Source organism: Cololabis saira, chromosome 21 (genome assembly GCF_033807715.1).
Source record: "Cololabis saira isolate AMF1-May2022 chromosome 21, fColSai1.1, whole genome shotgun sequence".
Lineage (NCBI taxonomy): Eukaryota > Metazoa > Chordata > Actinopteri > Beloniformes > Belonidae > Cololabis > Cololabis saira.
Window position 1 is genome coordinate 17,479,416 of NC_084607.1, and position 27,151 is coordinate 17,506,566.

The 27,151-nt window shown below is 41.9% G+C and overlaps 2 protein-coding genes across 8 annotated transcripts in view; one reads left to right on the plus strand and one right to left on the minus strand.

Moving 5' to 3' along the window:
- baiap2a (BAR/IMD domain containing adaptor protein 2a) overlaps positions 1–6,365 on the plus strand; it is a 60,755-nt gene extending 54,390 nt beyond the window's left edge. Inside the window, exons 13-15 of one of the 5 annotated variants that reach the window (XM_061712394.1) lie at positions 54–91; positions 4,360–4,402; positions 4,891–6,365. In XM_061712394.1, coding sequence (XP_061568378.1) covers positions 54–91; positions 4,360–4,387 — 66 coding nt within the window. In that variant the 3' untranslated portion in view covers positions 4,388–4,402; positions 4,891–6,365. Of the gene's footprint in view, positions 1–53; positions 92–2,286; positions 2,550–2,578; positions 3,996–4,359; positions 4,403–4,890 lie in introns of those variants that run through there. The other 4 variants (XM_061712390.1, XM_061712392.1, XM_061712391.1 and 1 more) reach the window with 4 other exon arrangements.
- A 14-nt stretch (positions 6,366–6,379) lies between these two features.
- The window catches only part of aatka (apoptosis-associated tyrosine kinase a), a 41,413-nt gene continuing 20,641 nt past the window's right edge, over positions 6,380–27,151 (minus strand). For 2 of the 3 annotated variants that reach the window (XM_061712387.1, XM_061712388.1), the window contains exons 4-15: positions 20,723–20,864; positions 17,402–17,481; positions 16,813–16,931; positions 16,566–16,653; positions 16,305–16,438; positions 15,020–15,104; positions 14,813–14,934; positions 13,970–14,119; positions 9,375–12,759; positions 8,743–8,884; positions 8,442–8,645; positions 6,380–8,225 (exon numbers count right to left, since the gene is read on the minus strand). In XM_061712387.1, the coding sequence (XP_061568371.1) occupies positions 8,197–8,225; positions 8,442–8,645; positions 8,743–8,884; positions 9,375–12,759; positions 13,970–14,119; positions 14,813–14,934; positions 15,020–15,104; positions 16,305–16,438; positions 16,566–16,653; positions 16,813–16,931; positions 17,402–17,481; positions 20,723–20,864 (4,680 nt within the window). In that variant the 3' untranslated portion in view covers positions 6,380–8,196. Of the gene's footprint in view, positions 8,226–8,441; positions 8,646–8,742; positions 8,885–9,374; positions 12,760–13,969; positions 14,120–14,812; positions 14,935–15,019; positions 15,105–16,304; positions 16,439–16,565; positions 16,654–16,812; positions 16,932–17,401; positions 17,482–17,792; positions 18,371–20,722; positions 20,865–27,151 lie in introns of those variants that run through there. The other variant, XM_061712389.1, reaches the window with a different exon arrangement.

Sequence of the window (27,151 nt, forward strand, 5' to 3'; positions counted from 1 at the left end):
AGGCATATTAGTTCTTTTTACTGTTACATAATGAATAACTATTTGTATTACAGCCTGCTATTGAGGATTATGATGGCCGCTTTGCCACAAGGTAAGTGACTTATCTATACATCTCACCAAGTATTGACTGATGATATATGATTTCTACGACCGTGTCAAAAGATCGAAACATCAGAGCCCGTAAGCGCCGAGGATGTCTCGAAGGCAGCTGCCCTGAACGTCTTAGATGTTTCCCTGCTTCAACACACCTGATTCACACAAATAGATCTTCATCAGTATGCCGCACAAGCTCATTACTCACCCATCCATTTGAATCAGGTGTGCTGAAGCAGGGAAACGTCCAAAACGTTCAGGACAGCGACCCTCAAGGACTGGATTCGGCTTAAATAACACAGCACTGGAATGAATGTAGGCAGCAAGGCAGCAGGTTACCATGAGCCCAGTTATCTCTAGTCTATGATGACGTTCTGTTAGTTACACAGAATCTGGACCTGATCCACGTAGGTGTGATGTGCGCACATTGTGATGGCACCAAAGTATGAGTACCGCGTAGGAATTATTTTTACTTGGTGTGTAAACTGGTGTGTGCACACCAACTAACGTCATCTTTAAATCAAAGTACAGTCAATCTTGTTGTGGGAGTAGGGGGAGTAGAGATGCAAGTCACTTTTTTTTCCTTTCTTTTCTTTTTTTTTATCAATTTAATTTTTCATTGCCCAAAAATTTTATTTCTTCATTTTAAATCTTTTTTATGCTATTTGAAAGATGGCTTTGACTAGTAATTAGCTGCTGTTACATTTGTCTGTTTAGCTTGATTTTTATTTTAGCTTGAGTTTTTGCGTAGAATATTTTCACTCTTTGCTTTATCTTTTCCTCTTTGCTCTTCCCCATGTCACCTTGTTGATAAAGATTCTCATTTTTTTTTCCTTTTTTTTAAGTAATAATTGCAGTTTAGCGGGGTCAGTGTCTGCTTTTATCGTCAGGGTGCCCTTGGCTTTGTATATAAAACCTATATGTTATCCTATAAAGTCCTTGGTGACTCAGGGTTGTGTGAGGTTAGGGTCAGGAATGGTGCCGAGTCTGTTTCTGTCCAGTCAGGCATTACATCTTTGTGTGTGTGTGTGTGTGTGTGTGTGTGTGTGTGTGTGTGTGTGTGTGTGTGTGTGTGTGTGTGTGTGTGTGTGTGTGTGTGTGTGTGTGTGTGTGTGTGTATCAGGGTTATAATAGTTTAGAAATTTTCATTTTAGTTTAGTTTTATTTCGTTTTGACTTTTTTTCCTTCAATTCAGTTAGTTTTAATTCGTTTTTAGTGTGGGTTTGCTAGTTCTTATTAGTTTTTATATTTTCAAAAATGCTTAGTTTTAGTTTAGTTTTTATTAGTTTTGACGTCACGGACTGTGAGGCGTTCAGGTGCCGTAGCTGCCAGTTGGAGATAAACGGCCAGAGCGGAATAAATTGATCATACCAAGAGGTTTATATTGACAGGGATTAAAACGGAGGAAATTATATCTAGAATTTCAATTCATTTTAGTTAGTTTTCTAAACACGCAATATAGTTTCAGTTAGTTATCATTTTTGTCTTTTAATTTTCGTTTTTATTTAGTTCAGTTAACTAACTTTTAGTTCTCGTTATTTCGTTCGTTTTCGTGAACGATAATAACTCTGGTGTGTGTGTGTGTGTGTGTGTGTGTGTGTGAAGAATGTATTGGATGGCGTGTGCATGTGTGTTGTTGTTTGGAGTACACGTCGTGACGGTAGACTTCATGCTGAACTCATCTCAGTCATCACTGCTTGTCAGCCTGGAGCTCGGGGCACCACTGTCAAGCTGTTACGTACCTTTGTCTGCACTAAATGTCTTCTTTTTCTCTGTATCAGTATTTTGAGTCAACACTGTTCTGCGGGGTGTATCCACCCCACCAGACTTGTACTGGAGCCCTCCAGCCAAGGAGGTGACTTAATGACTTCCTCATCAACCCCATCTTCTTGGCTTTTTATATTTTCCAGTGTCTTGTTGAGGAAAACATAGTAAAAGAAAAAGAAAATGAGCTGTATTTGTGCAACAGTGTCAAAGCAGCAAACATGTCTGTGTTGATGAGGGAACTGGAAGGTCATTCTTCCTGATCTGGGCAGGTGTGTTTGGAGACTGCAGACGGGGTGAAGTAGATTTCAAGACCCCGTCTGCACCTCTCCTAAACGTTACCCTGCCTCTTTGTGCCTGTCTTGTCTTTCTCCATTTCTCTCTGAGTGTGTCCGACCTGGCAAGCTTCCTTCTCTCTTTGTTCCACAGTGACAGCCCTGATGGCAAATTGATTTCGACTGTGTGAGAACAGACATACAGACAGAGTCAGACAGCTCCGGATAGCACAGGGGCCTCCCCCCTCCCCATCTTTCCCTCCTCTTAGCCTCCCCCCCTGTCCACTTATCTCCACTTCTTCTCCTCCTACCTCCACGCACACCCCTTCTCCAAATGGAAGAGGCTAGTTTCATCCCTCCTTTCTGTCCTCTCTTCCTCCCCGGGTCCCTCCTTTCCTCCTTCTGTCCGTCCTGGGTGCTGCTGCTGGTGCCGTCGGTGTGGACAGTAGCGGTTGGTGGGTGGAGGATTGCAATGAGCGAGAGAGCCAGAGCGGGGCCTACCTGCTCGGCATGCACCGATACGGACTCTGAATACTCTCTCTGATCATAGTCCACCATCACGGATTGATCCCTCAAGAAACTGCCTTTGCTACTGCTTGTCTCTCATGCATGTACATGGTTGTCATTTTGTCAAACCTAAAAGACATGTTCACATACTGTACAAGTGCCAAAAGACTTCAATGTCGTTGTACTTAAGCCACTGACTAAATGGCCTTTTTCTAAGCACACGTGGGCCCAGTATTATTGAGTTTCCACCCAACAGACATGCTCGGAAAGCTTTGTTCGAAATAAGGCTGTGCAGCAGCTTACTATGTTTTTATTTTTTGTTCTGAGATATCCCATAAGTCCTGCTGTGCTTCTTTGTGTCAGTGCTAGAGTTGATTTTCCGTCCAGAGGGTGTGTCATACAGTATTTGCCTTACTCTGCTCTTTTCTATTAAACACACATTTTATGTGCAATGAAGCACATTTTCAGCGCTTCTAAAAATATACAGTATATCTATATAAATTGTTTCCTTCAGTTTCACTAATTTGCTCTCTCATTAAAAAATAAAATCTGCTCACTTTCTCTCTCTCTCACACACACACACACACACACAGACCTTATTTTCTACCATTTCTGGCTGGACTTTTCCTGCCAGAATCTTCTTTTTTCTTTTCTTTACAAAATGCCTGACTCCACTATTCTTCATTTTATTTATTTTATTTTATCCTGAAGCTGTAGTGCGTTTTGAAGAGATCTATAACTTTTGAGTATCCTCAATGACAGCTGTGAATTCATGATAGTTTATATTCTAACTACAGCTTTTGCAGCTTTCAGTGTTATTTATGATTGTATTCCCTGAGTGGCTCTGTAGTTTTTTTTGTCTTTTCTTTAAAAAAAAAAGAAAAAAAAATTACTATGTTTGTAATATATTTCCAACAATGAAAAACATGCTGATTAGTTGAAGTGTTTATCTTATGCATGCTGTGGAGGGAAACAAGAAAATGTGACACTAAACATTGACCTTGAATGTATGGTGACTTTTTACAAAGGTATTCTAAATAAAACATATCTCTATATATTAATAAACAGTCTGGTCTGAAGAGGTATCTGTTCTGCCAATCAAACGGCCTTTTGAGTTATTGTTCATTTCAGATGAAGTTATAGCTCTTTTTTCTTTTTGTCTAGTTATTTGTCTAGTTTATCTAGTACATTTTTGTGAATCCTTTCGAGTCCCGGCTGTGTCGTGTGCATGCCGTTTTGTCCCAGCACCCATGGCGTCTGCTGCTCTCTGTCATTGTAGAGAAACGTTGCGCGGTGGTGTTGTGTACTTGTATGCGTGTTGTGAGTATCTGATCTTTTCTGGCCTGCATACCTTCTTTATGGCTTGCGTTTTTCCTCTTTTTATTTTTTTTTATTTATTTATTTTTTGTGCTTGTGTTTGACTTGTAATTGGGTTAGAGAAGCAGCAGAGTGAAACAGACACGACCCCCTATTGACTTTGTCCCGTGTATGATTTGTCCCCAGCGAGGTGGTGCACAACTTGAACTTGAACAGTGGTTTTTGCGTAGAGTATGGCATGTCCAGCATGAAGTGTGTATGCCCCGTTTGTTATCCTTCATTTGAGTTATCAAGTTAGAGTATGCTCATCATGCATCAGACTAACAAGTGTCCCTACAAACTGACCCCATGCATGACCTGAGAGATGTACCATTCAAACCCAAAGGTTCTCTTTACCTTCCAGTTTGGGTCCAGAATTGTCCCGGTTCTGAGGGAACAGGACCTCCGTAAGTCACCAGTCTCCATCGCCTCTCAGCCAACCATCTACCTCTTTTCTTCTGTGTTAAACGCCTGATCCTCTCTGTTGTCACTGACTGTCTGGCTGCAGTAGGATACTGGACATCTCTGGTTTTTTCCACCCTTTGGCCTTTATGGAAAATGGCAGCGTTTGATTCTGTCAATCCATCCGGCCTTTGGTTCTTCTTTGGGTTCCTTTTTTTTAATTTTGTTTTCTTAACAAATATAATACAAAGAAGACACTAACCCTGCATGCATGCATATTTAAAGCTTTTTTTCACGTTCTTTTATTATTTTCATCACCTGCTTGCAAAATCTTACATAACCCCGACTATGTTCCTTGATTTACTGTACCGATCTAAGAGGGAAAATTTCTTTTGGGTGTATTTTCATAATTATCCATGAGTGTCTTTCTCAGTTTGACATGATGATCCCTCTAACTGTAAGTGTTCCTTGTCTCGCCCTCCTCTCCCCGCAGTGACCGCTCCCTGGAGGTCTTCCTCCGGCCCAACTTCACTGATGACCGATCTGCACCCATCTACTACTAGCAGCCTGCTGCCCCCCTTTTTCCACTCATGGGCACTACTTTTTTTTTTAATAAGATGAAAACAACAGCCTTGATTGGCATGTTTAATTGTTAAAATCAAAGGGCCCAGAAGTGCGACCAGGGAGGAAAAAAAAGAAAAGAAAAAAAAAAAAAGTCACCTGAGTGAACAAGTTACACTACTGAAAATTTAGAGCAAACGTGATAGTAGATTTTATGAAACTAGTTCACACCAGTTATGGATAAGTTACAGCTAACAAGTTTATCTAGTGATGCCTTTACACGATTATTGATCTGCACTTCTGTTATGGAATCAGCTTTTTTTTCCAACTCTAGACACTGTAAATTTCATTGACGGATAATTTGCATTGTTCAGGAAGGAAAGACTGCATTTCTTGTTTAACCGAGGGCAAATATGAGTTTGGGTGGCGTTGCATCACTGTGATGTGAAAGGAACACCATAGAGGGCTCATATGGGACAGTTTGCTTGTAAAGATTAATTTCACTTTTGTTAAGTCATATAAAACTTTATATTTGCTTGTTCTGATACAGTATACCCAGATTTTCAATGTGGGAACTGTGCCTTCTAAGCATTTTTCTTCTCTTTTTTTAATTTATGACAGTGTCATTGTCCCTCTTCTTTACATTTTGATTTGGTATTATGCAGCATACTTCTTGTGTTTTCTTTTTTTTTTATATATAATCCTGAAGTTATCGATAGGATTATTTCACCTTATGTTTTGACATTATTTTTTTTGCTTGAGTGAGCTTTAGTACAGTGCAGTGGCACACAATTGAATTAGTCTTTCTTTATATTTGAATTTCAGCAATACTTAAGCTGCCGGATGGCCAGAAGATTCAATAAAAAGCATACACAATGGGGCTTGTTTGTTTAGTACTTAGCTTTGAGGGAGCGGTAGCTTATAAGGTCCAGTATTATCATTGGCTTTTGATCATTTATTCTCAGTATTACACAGCGCGCTCGTCCGGGTACAAGCTGGAAGCCGAGGCATTTCTGTACATCAGGATGTGTGAGGATAGTGGTGAAAGGCACTGAAAAAATAAAATATCAGTGGCTGTGTGAATGCGTTAACATGCCTCTTAGCATTATATTAATTGTTAAATCATGATTTTTCTTTTTAAGTTACACAGAGATATGATCTTGCTTTAATTGCAAAATTCACCTGACATCAACTTCTTTTCAAATTCCTTTTTTTTTTTTTTTACTTTTATATAGCTCATTTTCTCCATTTCTCACCTCTGTCCCTGTTTGTATTGTATCTGTACTGTACAGAAAATATATAAATTATCCCTGTGCAAAATAAATTGAAACATGCACAAATGTCAGTTTTATGTGTTGTGCTGTGTCATATTTTGATGTTTGTTTTGCAGAAAGTGCATATAAATACATCACAGACACAAGAAGGGAAAAAACAAACTTGGATTTATTGTTTTGGGATAGTACAACAGCCATGAGTGAGGGACAAATGGAAACAGCAATGATGCTACTAACGGTGTAGAGAGCAACCCACCTTCTCCAAAGGCATCTGCCACTTAAGCCAGCGGGCTTTGTAATATCTCTTTGGCAAATTTGAGAGATGGTCATCTTAGATTTAATCTTTTGAAATGCCCATACAAAAATACTGGCAATGTTTTTATTTTCTTGCACAACTGAAAAGGCAAGGTGAGAGGAAAAGACATTGGCACTTAGAGCTACAGAGGGATAAAGGGAGGGCGGGAGCTGTCGATACAGCGGTAGTAATTCAAGTCAAGCTACCTGCTACATGTTGATACAAGATTTATACAATGTGCCAGATAAATCCTTTTTTTATATATATATATTTTTTTTTTTTCCCCTTATTGACTTTATTTGTACATGTTCAGCACAAATGTAATAGGTATTTTGTGTATGAGACAATTTGTAGAAAAGATGATAATCAACAGTCCAGGTTTATGATTGACATATTTATGTTGACGCCGCTGAATTGTGTGGAAACACCTTCGTCCTGACCAAAAATAATTTCATCAGCAGTGGAATGTAAACAAAAAATGTAAACGGAAGATGATACAAAATTAAACGGATATCGAGCTGGTTTTGTGGTTGCAGACTGGGAAATTCACATATTTGGATACTTTTATTCCAGAATCGGGGAGATGAGGAGAAACCAAGACTGTGTGCAAAGTGTATTGGTAACGAACCGTGCAGCGGTAGTGACCGTGTCCTGATCTGCTTGACCCTCCCACCCCACCGATAGGACATTTAAGTCACAGTGTTCAACAATAAATGTGATTTGACTAGGATTCTTGAAGGAATTAAATTAAGGACCTCCAGCTTTGACCGCGATCAACGACAGCCATAACTATTGGATAATTACGTTGTTTTTTTGTTGTTGTTTAGAAATCATTTACATCTTCTTCAACAGTAATCAAATATCATGTTCTAGTTCTGACAATGTGAGCTGTAACAGTCCAAAGTTTCCAGAAAAAAGCTTTATGGATGGTAAGATGTGCAAATGCATCCATGGAGGGGAGCAGCTATGAATCCTGTCAATACACTTTTTTTCCCTCTTCTTTTCTTTTTCTGATTTGCATTTTTCTTAATAGTTATTTAATATTTTACATATTGAAATAGTTAAGGTCACCAAAAAAAAAATGGTACTTCAAAGAGGAAATAAGTTATTTCTATGTATACTTCATGTTAAAACTTATCATATATAATCTTTGTTTCTGCAAACGGTGTGATTCGACTTTGTCTCCCGTCTGTGGGGTCGTCACAATCAGGTTGCCATTCCTGCAGCTATTGCTCTTGCTTTTGTGAAATAATAAAAAATATGTGCAAATCATTTCACTACAATATGAGGCACTGTCTCATAAAAGACCACTGAGTCAGATTCCTCTAAAAGTTGTTTAAAATAAGACTCTTTCTGTGTGGAGTTTGTGTTCTCCACGTGTCCAAGTTTTCTGCAGTTAAAGAAGAAAACAAAGAAAAACATGTTAAATGTATCTACGGTACTTAAAATTGACTATAGGGGTGTGTGTGCATGGTTGTTTATCTCTGTGTTGGCCTTGTGGTGACCTTTCCAGAGCGTACCTGCCCAACAATAGCTGGATTATACCCCACACCTCCCCAAACCCTGAACAGGATAGATGGATGGATGGAAAACATCTAGATATTATAACACTGCCTTTCTGTGTTGAAGTGGAATACAACTGGATCCTCTGGTCTCAGACACCGACCACTCAATCTTTTGGATTATCTTCACTGCTCCCTGTTGGACACAAATGACAAGACATACATAATTAATAATCAAAACCTTTCATCAACGATAAAACTCAGAAAGATCTTACTGCACATGAACACAACTACCGTCTTTTAAAAACCACATTTCAACTGAGGACTACTGGTATATTATATTCAGAAGACGTTTGAAGTATCTGAATTGCATCTACTATTTGATGGAGTTTAATAAATTGTCGTTGCAGACCTGTTTCTGAGCCTGTGTGGGGGTCAGACACGTGTGTGATGGAGAAGCGTGAAACCATGAACCGGTTTAGTTCCACAGGGGCAGGTTTAGGAGCCTCAGGGCTGTTGGAGGTGGGTGTGGATGAGTACGCAGGTTCAGGGAGGCTGTGAGGTGAGGATGGATGGGGCTTAAAAGTGCAGTCATCTTCACATATATAACTCCCACCTGAATGAATGTAGATTATCACAGACAGTCGTAAACAGAATGATAAATCCTGGAGATATTAAGCAGGGTTGCAGTTACTGAGTTCCTGTCTCCTCACCCTCCTCCGAGGTGTTTGCATTTCCTTCCTTAGTGTTGGTATCACAGGACTGAACCTCCAGCTCCGAGTCTGAAGCTTCCTGCTCACTGGACTCAACCCCTGTGGAAAATGAACAGTCGGCCAGCTCTCCAGTGGGGCTTTCCTACAAGTGATGAAAAGAAATTACTTAAAAAAATATATATATATTAGAAGGTAATGCATATTGCACATAGGGCTGTGCGATTAATCGATTTTAAATCTAAATCGGATTTATTAATCACAATCGATGTTAAAAAAAGGAAAATCTGAAAATCGATTTTCCTTTTTTGCAGCTGCATTACAGACAGAGCCCGTCTAGTCATCTTTGTTTGGTCAAGAAAATTGTAAATGTTGTCACTTTACTAAACTCAAGGGGGATTTACAGTATCTTTCAATTGCACTTCATTCCCAATAGGGAAATTAGTTTGCTATTTTTCTTTAAAAATAAAGATAAAATATTTGAAACATATTATATATTTATTCCATTGTCTTTTGTAGTTTTACCAAAAAAATCTAAATCGAAATCAAAAATCGGGTTTTCAGAGAAAAAAATCTGGATTTTATTTTTGTCCAAAATCACCCAGCCCTAATTGCACAATTTTAACATTTCATACCTGATCAAAAAGGAACACTGTAACATCATCGAAAAAGGAAACGGCTTTTTTCTTCCTCTCCAACTCGTCACAGAAGGACTGGGTGAGCAGGGTGGGCATCTTCAGGAGGCTGCGGAGGTGTCTGGCCCTGCTGCAGTCACTGACCACCACCGGCACTGTGGTGAAATCCTCCTCGCTGTCCTCGCTGTCTTCCTCTTGGATGTTGTATGTCCTCAGCTCTTCATCAGACTCGCTATCATCCGAATCATCTTCATCCTCAGCCTCCTCCAAAGGAGCTCTCACATCTTCTCCGCACAGCTCCAACAGCGACGAGGAAGTGGAAAGATCGTGATGGCCGTTAGATTCTTCGCATAGGCTGTCACATTCTTCTGCATCGATGTCTTCAAAATCGTCCTCATTGATTCTCACGCCCTCCGGTATGTTTTCTTTCTCCTCGTTGACGTGATTGCATTCGGGCAACTCCTCCTCCTCCGTGGATCCGTCGCTATTTTCACCTTCTTTGTGGGGTTCATCTCTGTACTCGGTTATGCAGTCGGACAGCAATGATTGGATGGAGGAGCAGTCTTCTGCTCTTCTTCCCCGCTCTGCAAGGTTGGCTGATGCCTCCTGGACCACGGAGGAGGGTTCTGACCCGGAGGAGGAGTTGAGCTCGGATGCGGGCTCATCCTCTGGATGCTCGGTCTCCAACCCGAGATCATCGTCAGCAGGGGCAGACTCTTTGGTCAGACACCCACCCATCTGTGGAGGGAATGGGGACAGCATGGACAACCCAGGGGGGGGAGAAGACTGTGGCAAACTAGAGTCATCCTCTGAGTTATTTACCAAAATGTAATTCTTGATGTTTCTCAAATTTGTTAAGTGTCGCTCATTGTTGAATCGATTTTCAACAGAATTGTCTCCTATAGAGCTCAAATTCTCAGCGGGGCAGAATCGGTTTCTTGAACTTGAAAAGAACTCGTCGCCTTCCTCTTGGGGACTCCTCTCATTTTCAACATCGTAGTCTGAGAAATAAGCTGAATCTCTGTACGGATTCTTGTCGGTCAGGCCCTTGGCGTGGATCTCTGATGTGCTTGTAGACGAACACACCAATTGCCCTAAACCCACCTGCTGAACCATGTCAGGTTCTCCGCCCAGCCGAGGACTCCTCTCTCCGCCCAGGGGTTCTCCCAGATCTTTAAATATAAACTCTGGAGATTCGTTGTTCTCTGTGTCGTAACCACTATCCAGTGATTTGGGCAAGATGGGAGTATTGAAAGGATCTGGGCTGAATGCCTGGTCACAGGAGCTTGCCACTGATGACAATGGGTTAGTGGTGTCCAGAGAGTCAGGGGTCCCCTCTGGAATTTTCTTCGGGCTGAGATCATCATCCTCTACCTCAATATAGTCGAGGTTAAAGTCTGCAAAGATCCCTGATGTAATATCTGTGATATCATCGTCGTCCTCACTGTAGTCACCGAGCTCGACCAGGCAGCTGCTGGTGTCTCGAACCCCAACGCCGCTATCTAATGCTCTGCTGCTTTCTGATGTTTCTGTGTAGCCCAGCCTCTTGGGGCCCAGGCCGATGGATATTCCTGCTGAAAGTCCTTCCCAGGCATCATGTCTTTGCTTATCTGACAAAACTCTTAGCTGAGGTTCCTTCATAGATGATGGAGCCTTAATATAACTCAGCTCAGGTGTCATCACAGAATACATCCTCTCTCTATTAAGCAATGATTCATAGTTGCCCTCCATGTGTCCACCCGCTGTACCTTGGGTATTTATATTTGAGCTGGTGAGAGTATTAGTGCTTCGTAACATATCCACATTGCCGTGCCTTTCCACTTGTGTTACAGCTTCCTCTCCCTCATTGTGGCACAGGTGAATGTATGAGCCTAAACCCGTGGGCTTGCAAGCAGCGCTACAAACGGAGTCCTCCCCCGTGCCCTCCGCGGTGCCGCCTGCCTTAGAACTGTGGAAGGTTCTCGTTGTGGCCTTGGTCAAAGACCACAAAGCTGTCGTGTTTGACTGGAGATCCAGATAGATGTCGCTTCCACTGCCCGTCTGCCTGCCATCGAAGCTCAGGCTGTTATTATTCGCCGAATGATTTGAGATCCAGTTTGTGGCCTCTCCCTCTGAGAATAAGTCATCTTCAATCTCTCCACTTCTCTGCCGACCCAACAGCAGACCGTCGTCCGTTCCTACGTCCAGGTTGATGTGGTTCACAATGGGGAGAGTCTTCTTGAGGGGACCTATTATATTATGGCATCTTTCAGGAACTGTGCTGCAGTCTGTGTTTGCCTCGAGGTAAGGATCACAGAATCCTAAGCTTGGACTGCTTACCGCATGTGATAAGCTGCGTGGGTTTTCTAACTGGCTCTCGAGGTGGACAAGGTTCGAATGGGACTCTGGTGATGTTTCCGGTACAAGCAAGCAGGACTGCCCACGGGACCTGCATGCTGCTGCTGCTGCTGCTGCTGCATGTTTGCAGTAGACTGTGTCATTGCAGTCTGGTGGAAGGCAATTATGAAAGTGCCCTAAATTGACGGGACTCGTGCTGGACGAATGTCTCAGCAGTGGCTGCATGGTGAGTTGGATGGTGGGACTTGAATCGGAGTCATAGGCATCTGATCTGGTGCTGTCAGCAGTAGACCAGTAAGCATTTGGCTGTGCCGTGCATGAACCGCTTCTACTAGCGGAGGACAATCTGCTGTTGCTGGCTTCCAGTCCCGGGCTGTAGTCCACGATGCTGTCTTCCAGTTGAATGTTACACTGCACGGGCTCCTCTATACGGATGTAGTACTCGCTGCTGACTGAGGGGCTGTGGGCACTCAACACCGGGACAACTCCTGTGTGCTCAGGTTCATAATAGGATGGAGACGTGCTTGAGGTCAGACTGTCAGTTTTGCAGCCCCTTGAGGTACTTTCTTTGCTTGAGTAGTAGATATCCTGGTAGTGTGGGTTACCCCGGCCCAGTGGGCCACTGGTGGAGGAGGAGCAGTAGGGCTGCTCGGCTCGGGCCTGCTCCCATTTATACTCAAAGTTTAGACCATGGCTTGTTTCTGTGACGGTCAGCAGGTCATCCCCTGTGTCGGAGTGGAAACTGTCAGAGAAGTGCTCCAGGAGAGGGAAAGAGGACGAAGCGGAGGAGGCCAGCTCCACCACCTGTGTTTGGTCTGCACTGGGTACGTCAGCGGACGAAGCTTTGGGGGTGAAGGCTAGGGCTGTGGACGCAGATGTGTGGGAGGTGCTGCCAAGCAAGTTGGGTCTCAAGGTGTTCCAACGTTGCTCGAAGTCTTCCTCGGCATCACTAGAGCCTTTGGCACACAAGTACGTGACCAGAAGGTGCACTTCCTCACTACTGGGCCTGAGCTCTGGCTGCAGCCAGCAGAATTGCATAACCTCATACCTGGAAATGACAAACAACCAGTGGTAAGAGTTGCACGGAGTTAGTCTCAACAAGAACTGGTAAACATAAGCTGAAAGCATTGTTTCTTTTTAAAAAAAAGTTTCCTTTTTACTTCATTGCTTGTACATTCCGACAATAAACAATCAGATGTATGAAATCCGTGAAAAAGATGGAGGTGTGGGTTTGTTACAACCAAAAACGTAATAATGGCCAATAACGTAATAACTGCCAATAACATAATAATTTTGGCCATTTCAAATGTAATAAGGCCAATAGTGTAATAATGTGCCAATAATGTAATAAAACTTTTGAGCCAATAACGTAATAACTTTTTGCCGATAATGTAATAAGGCATTACATTATTGGCTGGTTATTACGTTATTGGCCTGGTATTAAAAAAATATTACAAAATTATTACATTATCGGCAAAAGTTATTACATCATTGACTCAAAAGTTTTATTACATTATTGGCACATTATTACACTATTGGCTTTATTACTTTTTTGGTTGTAACAGGGTTCTTTTTTCTTTTTTTTTTTAAGGAGGTTTGGTTTATGATAGATGTTAGTAAGAAGAAGAAGAAAACGGCTGATTATTGTTGTTTGGTTTTCCAATTTCAGCCTGTTTCAAATTTTCCAGGCATCATCTACTCCAGCTATAATAGTAGGATTGAGGAATAAGAAGAAGCGAAAGACATGATTACTGCAAAACAACAAAGTAAAGTGAAGTTCAGAAGTCAGCACTATAGCAACTTCTGGCATATATGTATTGCACAAACCAATAATAAAGTAAAAGAGTACAAGCAGTGCTGACACAGCCAGACATCCTCTTTGTGTGTTAGTGTAGCTTATCGGGGCCGATGCCAAACATGTTGACTTCAGTGAGGAACAAGAGTGAAAAATGAATAAGCGTGGACAGTATTTTGCAGGCTTCCAAGGTAAAGATGAATGAGGCAATTCAACTCTGGTCGATTCGAGCGGGATCATAAAGAATAGGGGGGAGTATTGATCACCAGCTCTTGCTTGCAAAGAGAAATATAGCCGCAGCGGTTCAGTGCACCACCATAAGCACAGAAAGTGATTTTAAAAACAGGAAGCACCTAGTTAGAAATGAATTGATCAGTGGGCTTAGGGGCCTAACAAGATCTAAAACGTGTCTCCAGTGGCACTAATGATGCACACGTTGGCATATTTCTGCATGATATCTCACCAGCGGTCGTCCAGAGGGAACTGGAGTTGAGGTTTGGGAAGTTTAAGCTGCTGTTCCTTCACAGCGTACGTCAACACCTGTCTGTCGGAGTAGTGTCGGTACGGCTGGTTTCCCAGCTCTATCAGCTCCCACATGGTCACTCCCAACGACCTGGAACAAGCAAGCAAAGCACTCAGGATGCTAAGTGTTCACATACTAAACATGACAATACTAAAAAATATATACCGTATTTTCTGGACTATAAGCCGCTACTTTTTTCATAGGTTTTGAACCGTTCAGCTTATACAAAGGTTATTCTGTGGATTTTTCTTCCACCGCTCGGGGCGCTCTAACCGGAATTAAAATCAAAACTAAGACAAAACAAACGCAAAGAAGAATACACTACTTCTTCTTTAGCAGATAGAAGTAGGTAGAAGCAGATTTCAAACAGATAAATAGATAAATAAATACCGGTTATTTTCTCTTGGTTCTGTCCCGTTTTAATCAGCAAAGTTGCTGCCGTGTTAAAAGACACTGTTAGGAAAGGATCTATTTAGGTACATACTGTACATGTACATCATTTACAGTTCAAAATTGTTCTGTACATTAAGTAAATATCTAATCTAACAACATAAATATCTGCGTCTTGCATATCTTTTTTTTTTAAATAGAGCGGATGCGGCTTATATGCAGGTGCGGCTTATAGTCCAGAAATATGGTATATATGACACATGAAGCACATAGAAAAACGTGATACATTTCAAAATGTGTCAATGCTCATGTTTGGAAGCGCTATGAGTGAACTGGTGTTATTGCTTTCACTGACTTCATCTGAAATAATCGTTTTATCTTTGAATATCTCACCATATGTTGCTACTTTTAGTTTGATCAACGACCAGAAGGTTTCCATGGACCTCATCAATGAGCTCAGGTGCAATCCAGCGCAGAGGCACCCAAATCTGGTCCTGTGTTACATAGTAGTCATCCTGCAGAGAGAAACACAATGCTGTATTGTCATACTGGTAAGGTTAGCAGGGACGGATAGGAGCGTGGTATTATCAGAGGACTGACCTTGTATCGGCTGTGGGAAAGCCCATAGTCTCCAATCTTAACAGACATTTCTGATGTTAGCAGGCAGTTTCTCAAGGCCAGGTCACTGTTGCAGTTAATGAAAAAAACAAAGTTACATTGTAGATTGAATGTTGCACACAAACATGCTCTAATTTCCTGTAGTAGCATTTTTTTCATTTGTGTGATTGTGATTTTAAGTTGCATCATAATAAAGTTCTGTTTCTTAGATAAGTGAAAACCTCAGATGAACAAAAAACACATGACATATTACACATTGTGATTATTTATATTACAAAAACTAAACCAAAGTGCAGAAGATGTTTGAGGAAATGAAATACAGCCTTAAAGCTTCCAGACAAATGAACCGTTTAAGTATCAGCCAAGTCCTACTAATCAAATGTACTTGATTAATTAATTGATCATCAGCCAAGGTGGACACTTTTATAAATGTTTTTGGTAGTTTGCTGGTCTGGAGTGGTCAGGTATGTTAACACAATGCCGAGGTGGAAAGATTTCAGCTACGATGTTAAAGAAGTAATTGTTGCTACTCATCAATCTGCGAAGGCTATTAGAGCACTTCAAAGCTACCGGTACTAAAATTCCATCATTTTACACTCCGAGTGGTTATGCTTCCTCAGACCAGATGTCCCAGTAGCCCTAAAGCTTAAATAAATAAAGAAGAAAATAAAATCCAAAAAAGAATAAATAAATAAAGGAGTTGTGGAAAAATGTCACCTAGACAAACAAAATCAGAGTGGAAATGTTTGGCTCTTATGGATAACAGATGTAACAATGACATAGTAACATATCCTGCTGCTGTTCATATTCAATTTTATTTTATCATTCTAAGAGCCAGTTAGGACTAAAAAGTTGTATTTATTTATTTGGTAGCATCTTTTTCACATCACTGTATAGCATGAAACAGGTCCATGTACAGTAACATTTACCTCCTCTTTTTGTTCTCACCTGAATGTGTGAAAATACACACTAAACCAGGACCGATCTCACCTCTTCCTCACAATAATCACTGGAGCCTGGCAGCCATTGATTTGTTGTTGTAACTGCCATCACAGGGGAGAAAGACAGTGCGAAAGGGGTTCGCCCCCGGCAACAAAATCACTGATGCTGGAGTTTGCATCAACTACTCAGGCAGCACCAGGATGTTGTTGCAGGGAGAGACCAGCAGGGGGCACACAGCCCATTCACATGGATGCTGCTTCTCATCGCATTAACTCTGTGGGTTGATGAAATTAAAGGGGAGCAGGGCAGGGCTGATGTAATGTACCTGTGAATGAAGTTGTATTTGTGGAGGTGCAGAAGCCCTGAAGCAATGTCACACGCCATTCTCTGCAGGATTAAAGTGTCAGGGGTCTCGGAATCAGAAGCCCGGCAACTGCGGAGGTAACTTTTCAGATCTCCCTGAGAGGACAAAAAGGATATAAAGAATGTGATTTGGTATATATGAATACAAAATAATGACTCGTATAAGTATGACAAGTTGAAGTACTCTGATTAACCAACGTATAATGATTCAATCATGTCCCACCAGAGGGCAGAATTCCATGACCAGCAGATAGGGAGTGACCTCTGAACACTGTGCCAGGCACTGCAGCAAGGCAGCATGCTGGAGCGTTCTGACGGAGCAAAAAAGTCAAAAATAAATAAAAATAAAGTAGGAATTAAAACATTACGTACAATAAATCATGTAATCATTCACTGTATTTGTTGTATTGGTATGAGAAGGCATTCACACACAGAAGAGAAATCCTGTATGGATCTTTGAATAGACTAACCGGTATGGTTGGGCCTCTTCCAGGAATTGCATTTGATCCTGGACGCTGGAACTGGCCTTCAGCTCCTTAACCACCACCTGGGTGGTGCTGAGCCCTGCGTTGACTTCACCCAACAGAACCTTTGAGCAAGGTACAAACTGGTCAGAGGACTTGAGTGGTTTTTCAGTGTCAAACAGAATGAACAGGGACTGGAATCTATCACGTACAGCATCAGCACAAAGGCTCTAACTTAGAAACTAAAGCAATGAAAACAAACGGAGAGAGGAAATGGCGTGTGAACAAATGCGAGTGTCACAGAAGCGTGTACCGTAGGTAAAAGAATCTACTGTTACTGTGAATTTCTAATCTTCTCCCACGGAGCAACAGCCTGACACAAGTGCCAAAGATTCGTCTCACAAGGATGAAATCATCATCACATTAACCTCGCATTCCACGCAGAGCGGAAAGCATCTCAGATTACAGTGGGTACAGTAAAGGCGGATGCAGTTTATTGGAAGTGTTAATAATCGGGCTTCAAAACTAGCTGTGTACTTCTGTTAAGAGCAGAGAGAGAGAAAGAGAAAAAAGCATGACTTGACCAGAGTTTTACCTTTCCGAACCAGCCATGTCCGATCTCCTTCAGATACAGCAGGCTATGACGACCAAGGTCTGATGATTTCAGCAGTTGAACTGGAGGAAAGCAGTAATAAAGACATACGATTACTTTTAAACAAGCAAATAAATAAGTAACTCAAATGTATCTTTTTTTGTCCAACCAAAGCAATGAGAGAAGAAAAACAGACATCTCTTAAAAGGTACAAGATTTTGAATAAAAAGGTCTGATAACAGTGAACCACAAAGAAAAGGAGAATCCCCGAGACACAAAGGAGAAATCTGCATTTTCTGGAATAAAATCTTGCATTCGTGACACAGAAATGCACTATTTCCCAAATGCGTTAAATGAAACTTGCTTGATTTTGACCATGAACGAAACGAAATACCTCCATGGATCTTCATAGTTCAGCAAAGGAGATGTTGATGCTGAGTGGAAAGAAGGCGATGGTGGCGCGGTGGAGTGGCCCGCCACTCCCAGTACCACGACAAGGACTGCGTCTGAGGCCCCGGCAAAGATGAAGTGCTGGTTTCGGAGTGTGAGAACCGAGAGCCCACGGCCCCAGCTTCAGCCCCAGGCATCTCAGCCTCATTGTGTGAATGTGAGAAAGAGTCCATGGTCACAGTATGTGTGTGAGAGCCTCGGCAGGATTTAACCCTCCAAGCCCTTGCACAGCTGAACAAGCTCACCACGCTGCCTTTTCCCATCTGAACTGAGCTCATGCTCCAACTGGGACACACACAAACATGCATACTGTCCTCCTCCAGGGCCGTCCAGCTGTCGAGCAAATACCAGAATCCTCGGTTCCTGTGCACGCTGCATTTAAATCGACAGTAAACAGCGGGAGAACTTCGAGTCGTTGGAACCAATCTGCCGATGGATCGACACCGGAGTTCTGAAGCTTATTTCTGCCCAGCGCGCAAAGATTTTCCGGACACGCATCATGCCTGATGTGACCATCACCCATGTCGGTAGTATGCTGTTTGACGCGCCAGCTCTATGTGCAGCCTCAAGACACCCAGTAATGACATAAGGTCCACATAATGCCCCCCTGTCACCCAGAACAGCAGCATTCCTCAGCCAAACATGACACAAACCCTGCTCTGTCCGTTGCAGAAAAGATCTCTGTCATACACATTCACCACCCCTATCTCAAGCCTCCCCTCCCTGCTCTTAGGTCCTGCTGCACGCCACCAGGACCCTGTCTCTCCTCATTCTGTCACAGACGCCTCACTGTATTCGGCCAATAATGCCAGTCCTCCGCTGGTGCGTTCCTCAGACGTTTCAGCCCGGCCTTATGCTCCCCCACTAGCCAGCCGGCCTAAAACGGGGCCATTGTTTGGGTCGCTCACGCAGCGACTCCTGGCACCCAGAGCACCCAACAGACACACACAGGCATGCAAAGAAGACGCACACATGGCCCATTCTCTGCTGGAATGCTGGGCAGAGGTTGTCACGGTGATAACAGACCCACGCTTCTCCAACCCCAACGCCCGTTCCTGCGCCACCTCTCCCTCACTGACAGAGACAAGAGGTTAAAAATTAAGATGTGGTATTATTCCAAATGTGGAATGTGTGAGCGTGAGTGTGCATTCCTACAAACAGCATTAGCAGAGAGGATGGTACGATCCAGAGGGCCCGAGAGATCAGTGGGTCGTGGAATAAAATACACACATAACCGCTTAACACACTCACTTTGATGCATCAAGCTTTGAAAGATGACATGACCTTTATTAATAAACTGTTAAAACAAGAAGTGGGAAACCAGGACTGTGTGATGACAGTGATGCATGATTGATGCTTCATTCATCTGGAAGACACAATTCATGATTGTGCACAAACGATACAAGTGGTAGTTTTCTTGTAGCCTCATAGTGTTTATATCTAGGATATTCCACTGATTATGACCGGCATCTTAACCTTTAGCTTATTTTACTGCAGGTATCAAATGCAGCAGTCTTGGAAATACAGAGAAAAATATATACTACATTTAATGTACTTATAGGAACATATACGCATGAAGGTAAAAAGACTTTTACTGTCTTTACACAAGAAAGAAAGAATGAGTCAGCCCAATTTCCTACTTACTTAAATGAAATAATCTCTCCTTCACAATCTCGTCTTCATTTATTCAGTCCTCACCCTGCAACACCTGCACCAATCACACAGTCGTAGCTGTGAGGGACAGGGTAGTCATTGGCTACGAGCCCGAGGCTACCTCGTCCAATTGCTGCTTGCGCTCTCATCCCGGCTTGCTGAGCAGAAACTAACCTCCCGTCTGGCTGAGCGCAGCTCAACACAGACAGCTAGTGTGAGTCATGCAGGGGTGAGGCAGATTGAGCACCCAGGATAGAGCTCCCAGTGAGATCCCCACACAGACATCACATCAATGCACATGTTAGCACCAGTTCATACAAATGAAAGGAGAGGTAAAGGACAGGGTTGCAAATATAGAAAACTCACTGAATCCACTACATAAATGACTGTATATTCAAATTATGTTGCTTCACTGTGGTAGTTGATCAAATGCATTCATATCAATATCAAATCAATTTAAGCAGCTGCCACAGAACTCTAGAAATGATGTCAAGATCAAATTCCTTCCCCTCTAGTGAGCTGATGTTTTCATATAATAATACAGCACTGCAGTAGTTCAGTTTCCAATGCTGTGAACAGATGTTCCTCCCTGTTTCTGAGAGAAACACTTCAGTTTTTATCACTTATATTATTACCTTACCATACTGGGTTCTTAATGGTAATTGATCCGGTTTTTTTTTAGTTTTTTTTGAATACCGTGTTTTACTTTTCCAGTCTGGAGACATATTTCTGAGCCATTTTCCAGCAGATTAACTCAGACGTGGCCTTGAGGCAACACGTCTGTGTTACTACATGATTCACAGTCAATGCAGCTATTTGACGCAAACGTGTCTTCAAACGCCACAATATAGTGCTCAGTTGAACCGCTGTGGCATTAATGATGTTTTGGTTTGTTTTAGATGGTGAAAATTGGCTCCTAAGTGGCTTTTATTCTGAACGGTTGTCAGACTTGCTCCACGTAAGAATTTCACCTTTATTATTTAATTTGAGGGAAATTTTAACACGAATAGAGTAAAAACACTGGTAATTAGCCATTGTGGACTCCTACAATGGTATTTTTATTTCCCATTAACTCGTGCTAATAAAATGGACTCTGTAGTGCTTGTGCTCATGTTACATTTGTTGATGTGAGAAAGAGATTAAAAAAAATGACAAGAAGAGTGAATTGACAAGAACAGATGTTCTGGGGATTTATGTTGACAGTGCTGAGTAGTTTCTTACTGGATCTGCCAGGCTGTTTGGAGACAGGCAGGGAGACCTCGGTGAGGGGAAGGATGTAAACCTCCGGGCCATTCTGCGAGGATGGCGAGGCCAGGGCGGAGAGGTCTGCCTGGTACTCCTCTCCCTCAGTGTTTTCGAACTCCTGGTGCAAAGACATACGCTGGAATTAGTCATCCACTCACAGCCGTCCTCCCACTGAGATAGTGTTAGACAATGGCTCAACTGTAACGCCATTCAAATGTGCTGAGGCACATCCACCTACCCATATACATAAATCATGTAGATTGTGGGGTGCATTGAGAGGGTCACTGCTTAGGCGCTGTGGGGGAGACACACTAATGCCTACAGCTATTTGAGCTGTATACACAAAGGCCCGCTTTCATTCTGCCTGGTATATCCTCCTCATATACTATCTTATACTATCTTAGACAAGAGAACAAATAATGCATTATAATGGGTTTTTATCTTATACGTGATTTAAATTTAAAAAATTTAGTGCATGAAGGGTGGAGTAACCATGGCAATGTTATCACAAATTGCACCACATAAATAACTGTAATATTTAAATCTCCAGATTCTGCAGATTCGTCTAGGTTGCATTTGTAGTGGGTATCTTTATTAATTGTATAAGCCTTAGATGAATAGCAACATGTAACTTTTTTTTTTTACCATAACATTATTTATTCAAGAAAAATGAAGCAATAAATCAACAGCGAGTGTGCTGACATCAACAAAAACATCCAGCTGCATGTTAACACAAGGCCAGGACGGAAAGAAACTAACACTGATGTTAGAGAAGCAGATGGTGTTGCATGTCAACATGAAAATCTTTATAAATCACTTTCCAAACAATTTGGAGTTCAGTGTTCTACATGGAGCATTCACAGAAATACTTAAAACAAAGAAAGAAAGGAGAATAAAGAATAAACAAGCGCTAAATCTCAGATCCCCCTGAGCACATGGTGGGGTAATAAAGTTCATGACATCTTATTTAGAAAAAGACTGAATGAGTACAGTTTGTTTGGAAGGGCTAAAAAGAAATAGCCTGTTCTGTCCAAGGTTTTAAAAAAAGAGAAGCAGCACATGGAAACACAACTGTGATCACCAAAACAGCATCTCAACCAACCACAAGATTTTTGGAACAAATATCTCACGGACAGATGAGACAAAAGTGGAGTTGTTTGGGCTTGCTGTCCAGCACCATGTGGTGAAATTCATTCCCGCAGAAAAAGCTCCCATCCACTCTCAAGCATGGTGGTGGAGGGCTGCTGATTCTAGATTGATTTGAGGGGGAAAAAGAAGATCAAGAAAGCGCGGGATTCAAATAGCCATGCAGAAAAATCCCTGAACTGACACCAGTATTGCAACTAAAATGGAGGATGAGAGGGAGTAGAAAATGTTCCCTCTAAGTCCATATGCTTGCTGTCTTGTGTAATTTACTCCCACTACTGTTCTTTCAGCTCTTTTTTTCTCCCCTGAGCTGCAGTGTACTTGTTCAGCAACGGTTGTAATGTGTCCCCATTGTGTTCCACCTTTCTAAACTCCAATAAAACATGTATAAAGACAGAAAATCTTAATCAAATAAGTTTCACATGGCTGTAATCACCTTCATTGTGTTACGAAGGAGGGTTTTTACATAATTTGTACATTAAAGCGTTCGACCCTGCTATCATTTATGATGTTTTTCCTTTTTCCCTTTCAGACACAGCTTCAAAATCTGCTCTGTCTTCAATCATCCCATTTTAGATAGTATTTATTGTTTATCTCAACATACTGATATAGATCAGCTGTTTAAAAAAAGAAGACGGTACACACATCCAAAGAAAACAAAATGGTAAACCAGGCAGACTGCACTTCACTGCATCCATTCTTAAATGATTCAGTGCTTTCTAGGGCACAGAGATCACAGGCATTTCATTTTGTTTTTCCTGCTGCAGAGATTTCTCAGGGTTTCATCGGTCTTTCAATGCAGCGCCACATCAGACAACGATTTGGATTCTATGGAAAATGCAGGAAGAATGTGTAGAGAGTTTTACATTTGTTTTGAATTATGAGCCCAATATGATCATGATGTTTCTTATCTACTATATTTGGTTTATTAATAAACAGCATACTCACTCCCGGATTTAAGGCCAACACCGCATTCAAAAAAGAAAACCAAAAGAAAAACTTGCTTTTATAACTTGGTAATGCGGCTTTCCTGCTAACATCATTACAAAGATGTTCTCACATCAAGCACTGAAACATTTATTCCTTTGTTTCATACGTCACATATCTGGTGCTGTCAGCAGGCCAGTCCGGTATCTTTTACCTCGTCTTCTGCGGTTTGGTAATGTGTGTGGTTTTAAATTATCTTGGTAAATAATGCATGGACATACTGGGGAAGACATCTTGCACTGACGTCTCTCTGTGCTCTTCTGCATTACTGCGACCATCACAAAACAATAAAGAGTGGTGGTTCTGGATGTAGTGTTATGTTGGGAATCAGAGATCACTAGAGTCCACTATAGCTTTGATTTGTGCCGTTAACTTTTATGCAACAGAATTCCTTCAGATTCTTGGAAATTGGAGTAATTTAAAGCGGCACAAAGGAACCTTTGCAATGTTAAGCTAAGACAGTCCTGTCCTGGGCATAAAGGTCAAGTAGCTTTTATGACACTGTCCTTGAGTTATTCTTGTTCCGTCACATCCTCTTTTTCTCTTCTTGAGTTTCTTAGTTGTCTCCTTCATTCTGTCCATCGTCGCTTTGTTAACCAGTTCCCTCATTGATATATAAATCCTAAAATCTTTACTGTTTTCCAAAAAGCTTTTCATCCTCTACCATATTAGACTGTAAGGTTTTAGAATATAATGAAAAATATGTTTAAGTTACTTGTATTGTTGTATATCAAGATAGCTTATGATGGGTAAAATAATAGGTTTTTTAATTTTTGCAATACTTAAAAAAAAAGCAAATCAAAACTAGTTTTCACCACTGTGATGATGTTCTTAGTAGAGTTTAAGAAGCTGACCTACGTCGGGTGTAGTATCCTCCGAGTGTCACCTGTCTGGCAGGCTATATAAGAGGAAGAGTCGCCCCCTCGGCAAGTAAAGAGTCACAAAGCTATCTTGGACCAGTGTGATTTTTTTGGATTTGCCAGGGCTGCAATGTTATATAGGCGACGAGAATTATCTTTTTTTTTTACTTGTTGCACCCTGCTCCTTCACCACTCTGTGTGGGTTTATTGGGCGATTGGTCTGCAGGTGGACTGACGACTTGGTGGGAAGGAGGGAGGTGAGCAGACGAGTGGGGGAAGATGACAGCCGTTGGGTCCCTGCCACCGTTTGACTCCAAAGGTCAGGCATGGGAGGATGACTGTGAGATAATGGAACACTTCTTTCAAGTTTTTTTACAGCTGGTAGCTCTTTGAAAATCCCCCCTTCAACTCCAAACCAAGCAAAATTGTCCAGAGATTTTAACTTTATTCTCGCATGAGAAGATCCACTGAACCTGTGGCAGAATGTGTTGCCGAACACATTCGGAGACTGCGGCAAGATTGTAATCATGGAGAGACACTTACACGTTATGTTACAGGATAGATTGGTGTGTGGGATAAATGAAGACCGGATACAGAGGAGGTTACTCTACGAGACAAATCTCTAAAGCTATCTTGGACACTGTGTGAGTGTTTTGGATTGTGCCGGGGCCACGATGTTATATTGGGGATCCAGAGTATAATAATCTATTCATGTACCGGAGCCATCCATCTTGTCTGTAGTTTAATTTTTCTTCTCAAGCAACTACAGATTTAGGCCCCGTTTACACGGATTAAAAACGGAGGCGTTTTCATTTTTTGGCCGTTCGTTTACATGAAAACGGAGCTCAAAGTCACCAAAAACGATAATTTCTGAAAACTCCGGCCAAAGTGGAGATTTTCAAAAACTCTGTTTTCACGTTTGCGTCTAAACAGAGGAAAACAGAGATTTAGGCTCAGAACGTCACATTATGCAACAGAAACGTCACCAGCGTCATGTGTGCGACCTGTGTTTACAATTAGTTTGGCCACCGTCAATATTTTCTTGTATTTTATATTCTAAAGTCACATTTAAAAGTAACTCCACTTCTCTGTCACTCCAAACGAAAGACTCTCGTTCCGTCTTGGAAGTAAAGCCTGAATTATGGTCCCGCGTTAAATCAACAGAGAGCCTACGGCGTAGGGTACGCTGCAATGCGCGCCGTACGGTGTGCGTCGCCGCGTACCCTACGCCGAAAGCTCTGCGTTGGTGTAACGCGGAACCATAAATCAGACCCCGTCCACACGTAGCCGGGTATCTGCTAAACCGAAGATATTTTCCTACGTTTGGAACTGTCATCCACATGAAAACGCAAATAAACGAATGTTTAAAAAAACTCCGGGCAAAGTGAAGATTTTTGAAAACTCCGTTTATGTAGATCTCCAAGCTATTTATTAAATAAATGGTCTCTGAGATATATCCAAAGAAGAATGGGAGAAGGCCTGTCATCTAGCCCAAACCCAGAGTATAAACACGAGAGGCAGATTACTACAATACAAATGGCTCTTTAGAACCTACATTACTCCCGTTAAGCTAAATCATTTTAATCCCAACATTCCAGACAATTGCCCTAAATGTAACATAGAAAGAGGTACCTTTCTTCACTGTATATGGGAATGTAAGAAACTCCAGGATTTTTGGAAAGATACCCTTCGCCTGATTTCCAGATTAACAGAGTGTATAATTCCTGTCGAACCAAGATTATGTCTGTTACATATATACCCTGAAGACTTTGGTGCAAATGCAAAGAAAAGAAAGCTCATAGATTTTTGTTTATTACAAGTAAAAAGGGTAATAGCCTTGAAGTGGAAGGATGTTCACAGTCCTAATTCCACCCAGTGGTTAAAAGAGATGTCTTCACACCTAGTATTGGAAAAATTAACATACATTCTAAGAGGTAAAGTTGGAGAATTTAATTACATGTGGTCACCCTTTTTACGTTTTATGGACAATCTGCCCAATAATTCTCATTGACAAAGATTAGATGACGATTAATTATTATTTTTATTTTATTTTTTATCTTATTCTTTACTTTTGATTATTATTACTAGTTATTTTATGTATTCACATATTTTCTGTTGAGTCCTTTTGCTGAGGACCCTGGGGGGGAGGTTGGGGAGGGGTGGGTGTTTTTGGGCTTGTTGTGTATGTTTTGTATGTTTGTTATAAGAGTGAAAATCAATAAACAGAATTTTCAAAAAAAAAAAAAAAAATGGTCTCTGCTCTTGACAACCGCTTACTGCGTTACACCGACACAGAGCCTACGCCGTAGGGGACGCGGCGACGCGCACCCTACGCCTGACCCTACGGCGTAGGCTACGGCGTAGGGCTGCGTCGATAACGCGGCAGCTCCGTGGCGGGACACGAGGGGGACTCGGGTTCGTTAACTGCGGCTTACCGAGAAGGAGACGCGCCTGCCGGGGAAGCTGCGGCGCGGAGTCGCAGCTTCCCCGGGAGCCACAGATGATCTACAGGTTTGGAATGCTTATGAATGTGGTCGAAAACGCAGATCTTCGGTTATGTGTGGAAGGGTTTTTTTTTTAAAAAACGATGTAATGTGGATACAAATTATTTTATAAACGGAGGGGGGGAAAATATTCGGTTTTAAAAATACCCGGCCACGTGTGGACGGGGTCTCAGCCTTAACTGGAAGTTACACTTCTCATTTGTTGATGTTTTTTCCAGGATTCTGATTGGCTGGCATGACGTTAACAGCTTATTTATGCGGATTCGTGTAAACGAAGAGGTTTTGAAAACGATCTCGTGTAAACAATGGAATTTTTCAAAACGTAGAGGGGGAAATATCCGTTTTTGTAAATACCCGGCTATGTGTAAACGGGGCCTTAAGGAGAATACAAAGTCTGGCTAGGAACCTGAGAGCGAGCTGGAGGTTGGATTATGAAATATCAGTGAATGTTTGTGTGTGTGCTCTGAAACATTAGTGTGCTTACATAGGAATGCATGCCGGTGTGAATCTCATTCAGGAGAACCATCTGCCACTCTCGTCTCTGAGTGAAGTGTGAAAGCGAGCACCTGGCTGTGAGTCAGCGTAGCATGGCTCCCAAGAGAGCCTTCAGTTTAGAAAGCACTTAATACCCAGCCTCACACTACACGCTCTGGTAGGAACACACAACGATGGAGAGAAATAATGAAGCTTTTAGGACGGTGCTGCACTGCGATTGTGCAGCCCCACACATGACGAGCTGTTGCCAAAGAGAAGTAAAGAGTTTGAACCCATTGAGAGTTTGCCGCTACAGTAATTTAAGGCTGTTTAAGCCTGGCGGCTGAGCGCACCTCAAACAAATGCTATCAAAATCCTTGAAAATTATTTGTCTTTATAACCAGTATATGTTCAAAGCTAGCCTGGACTGGTTT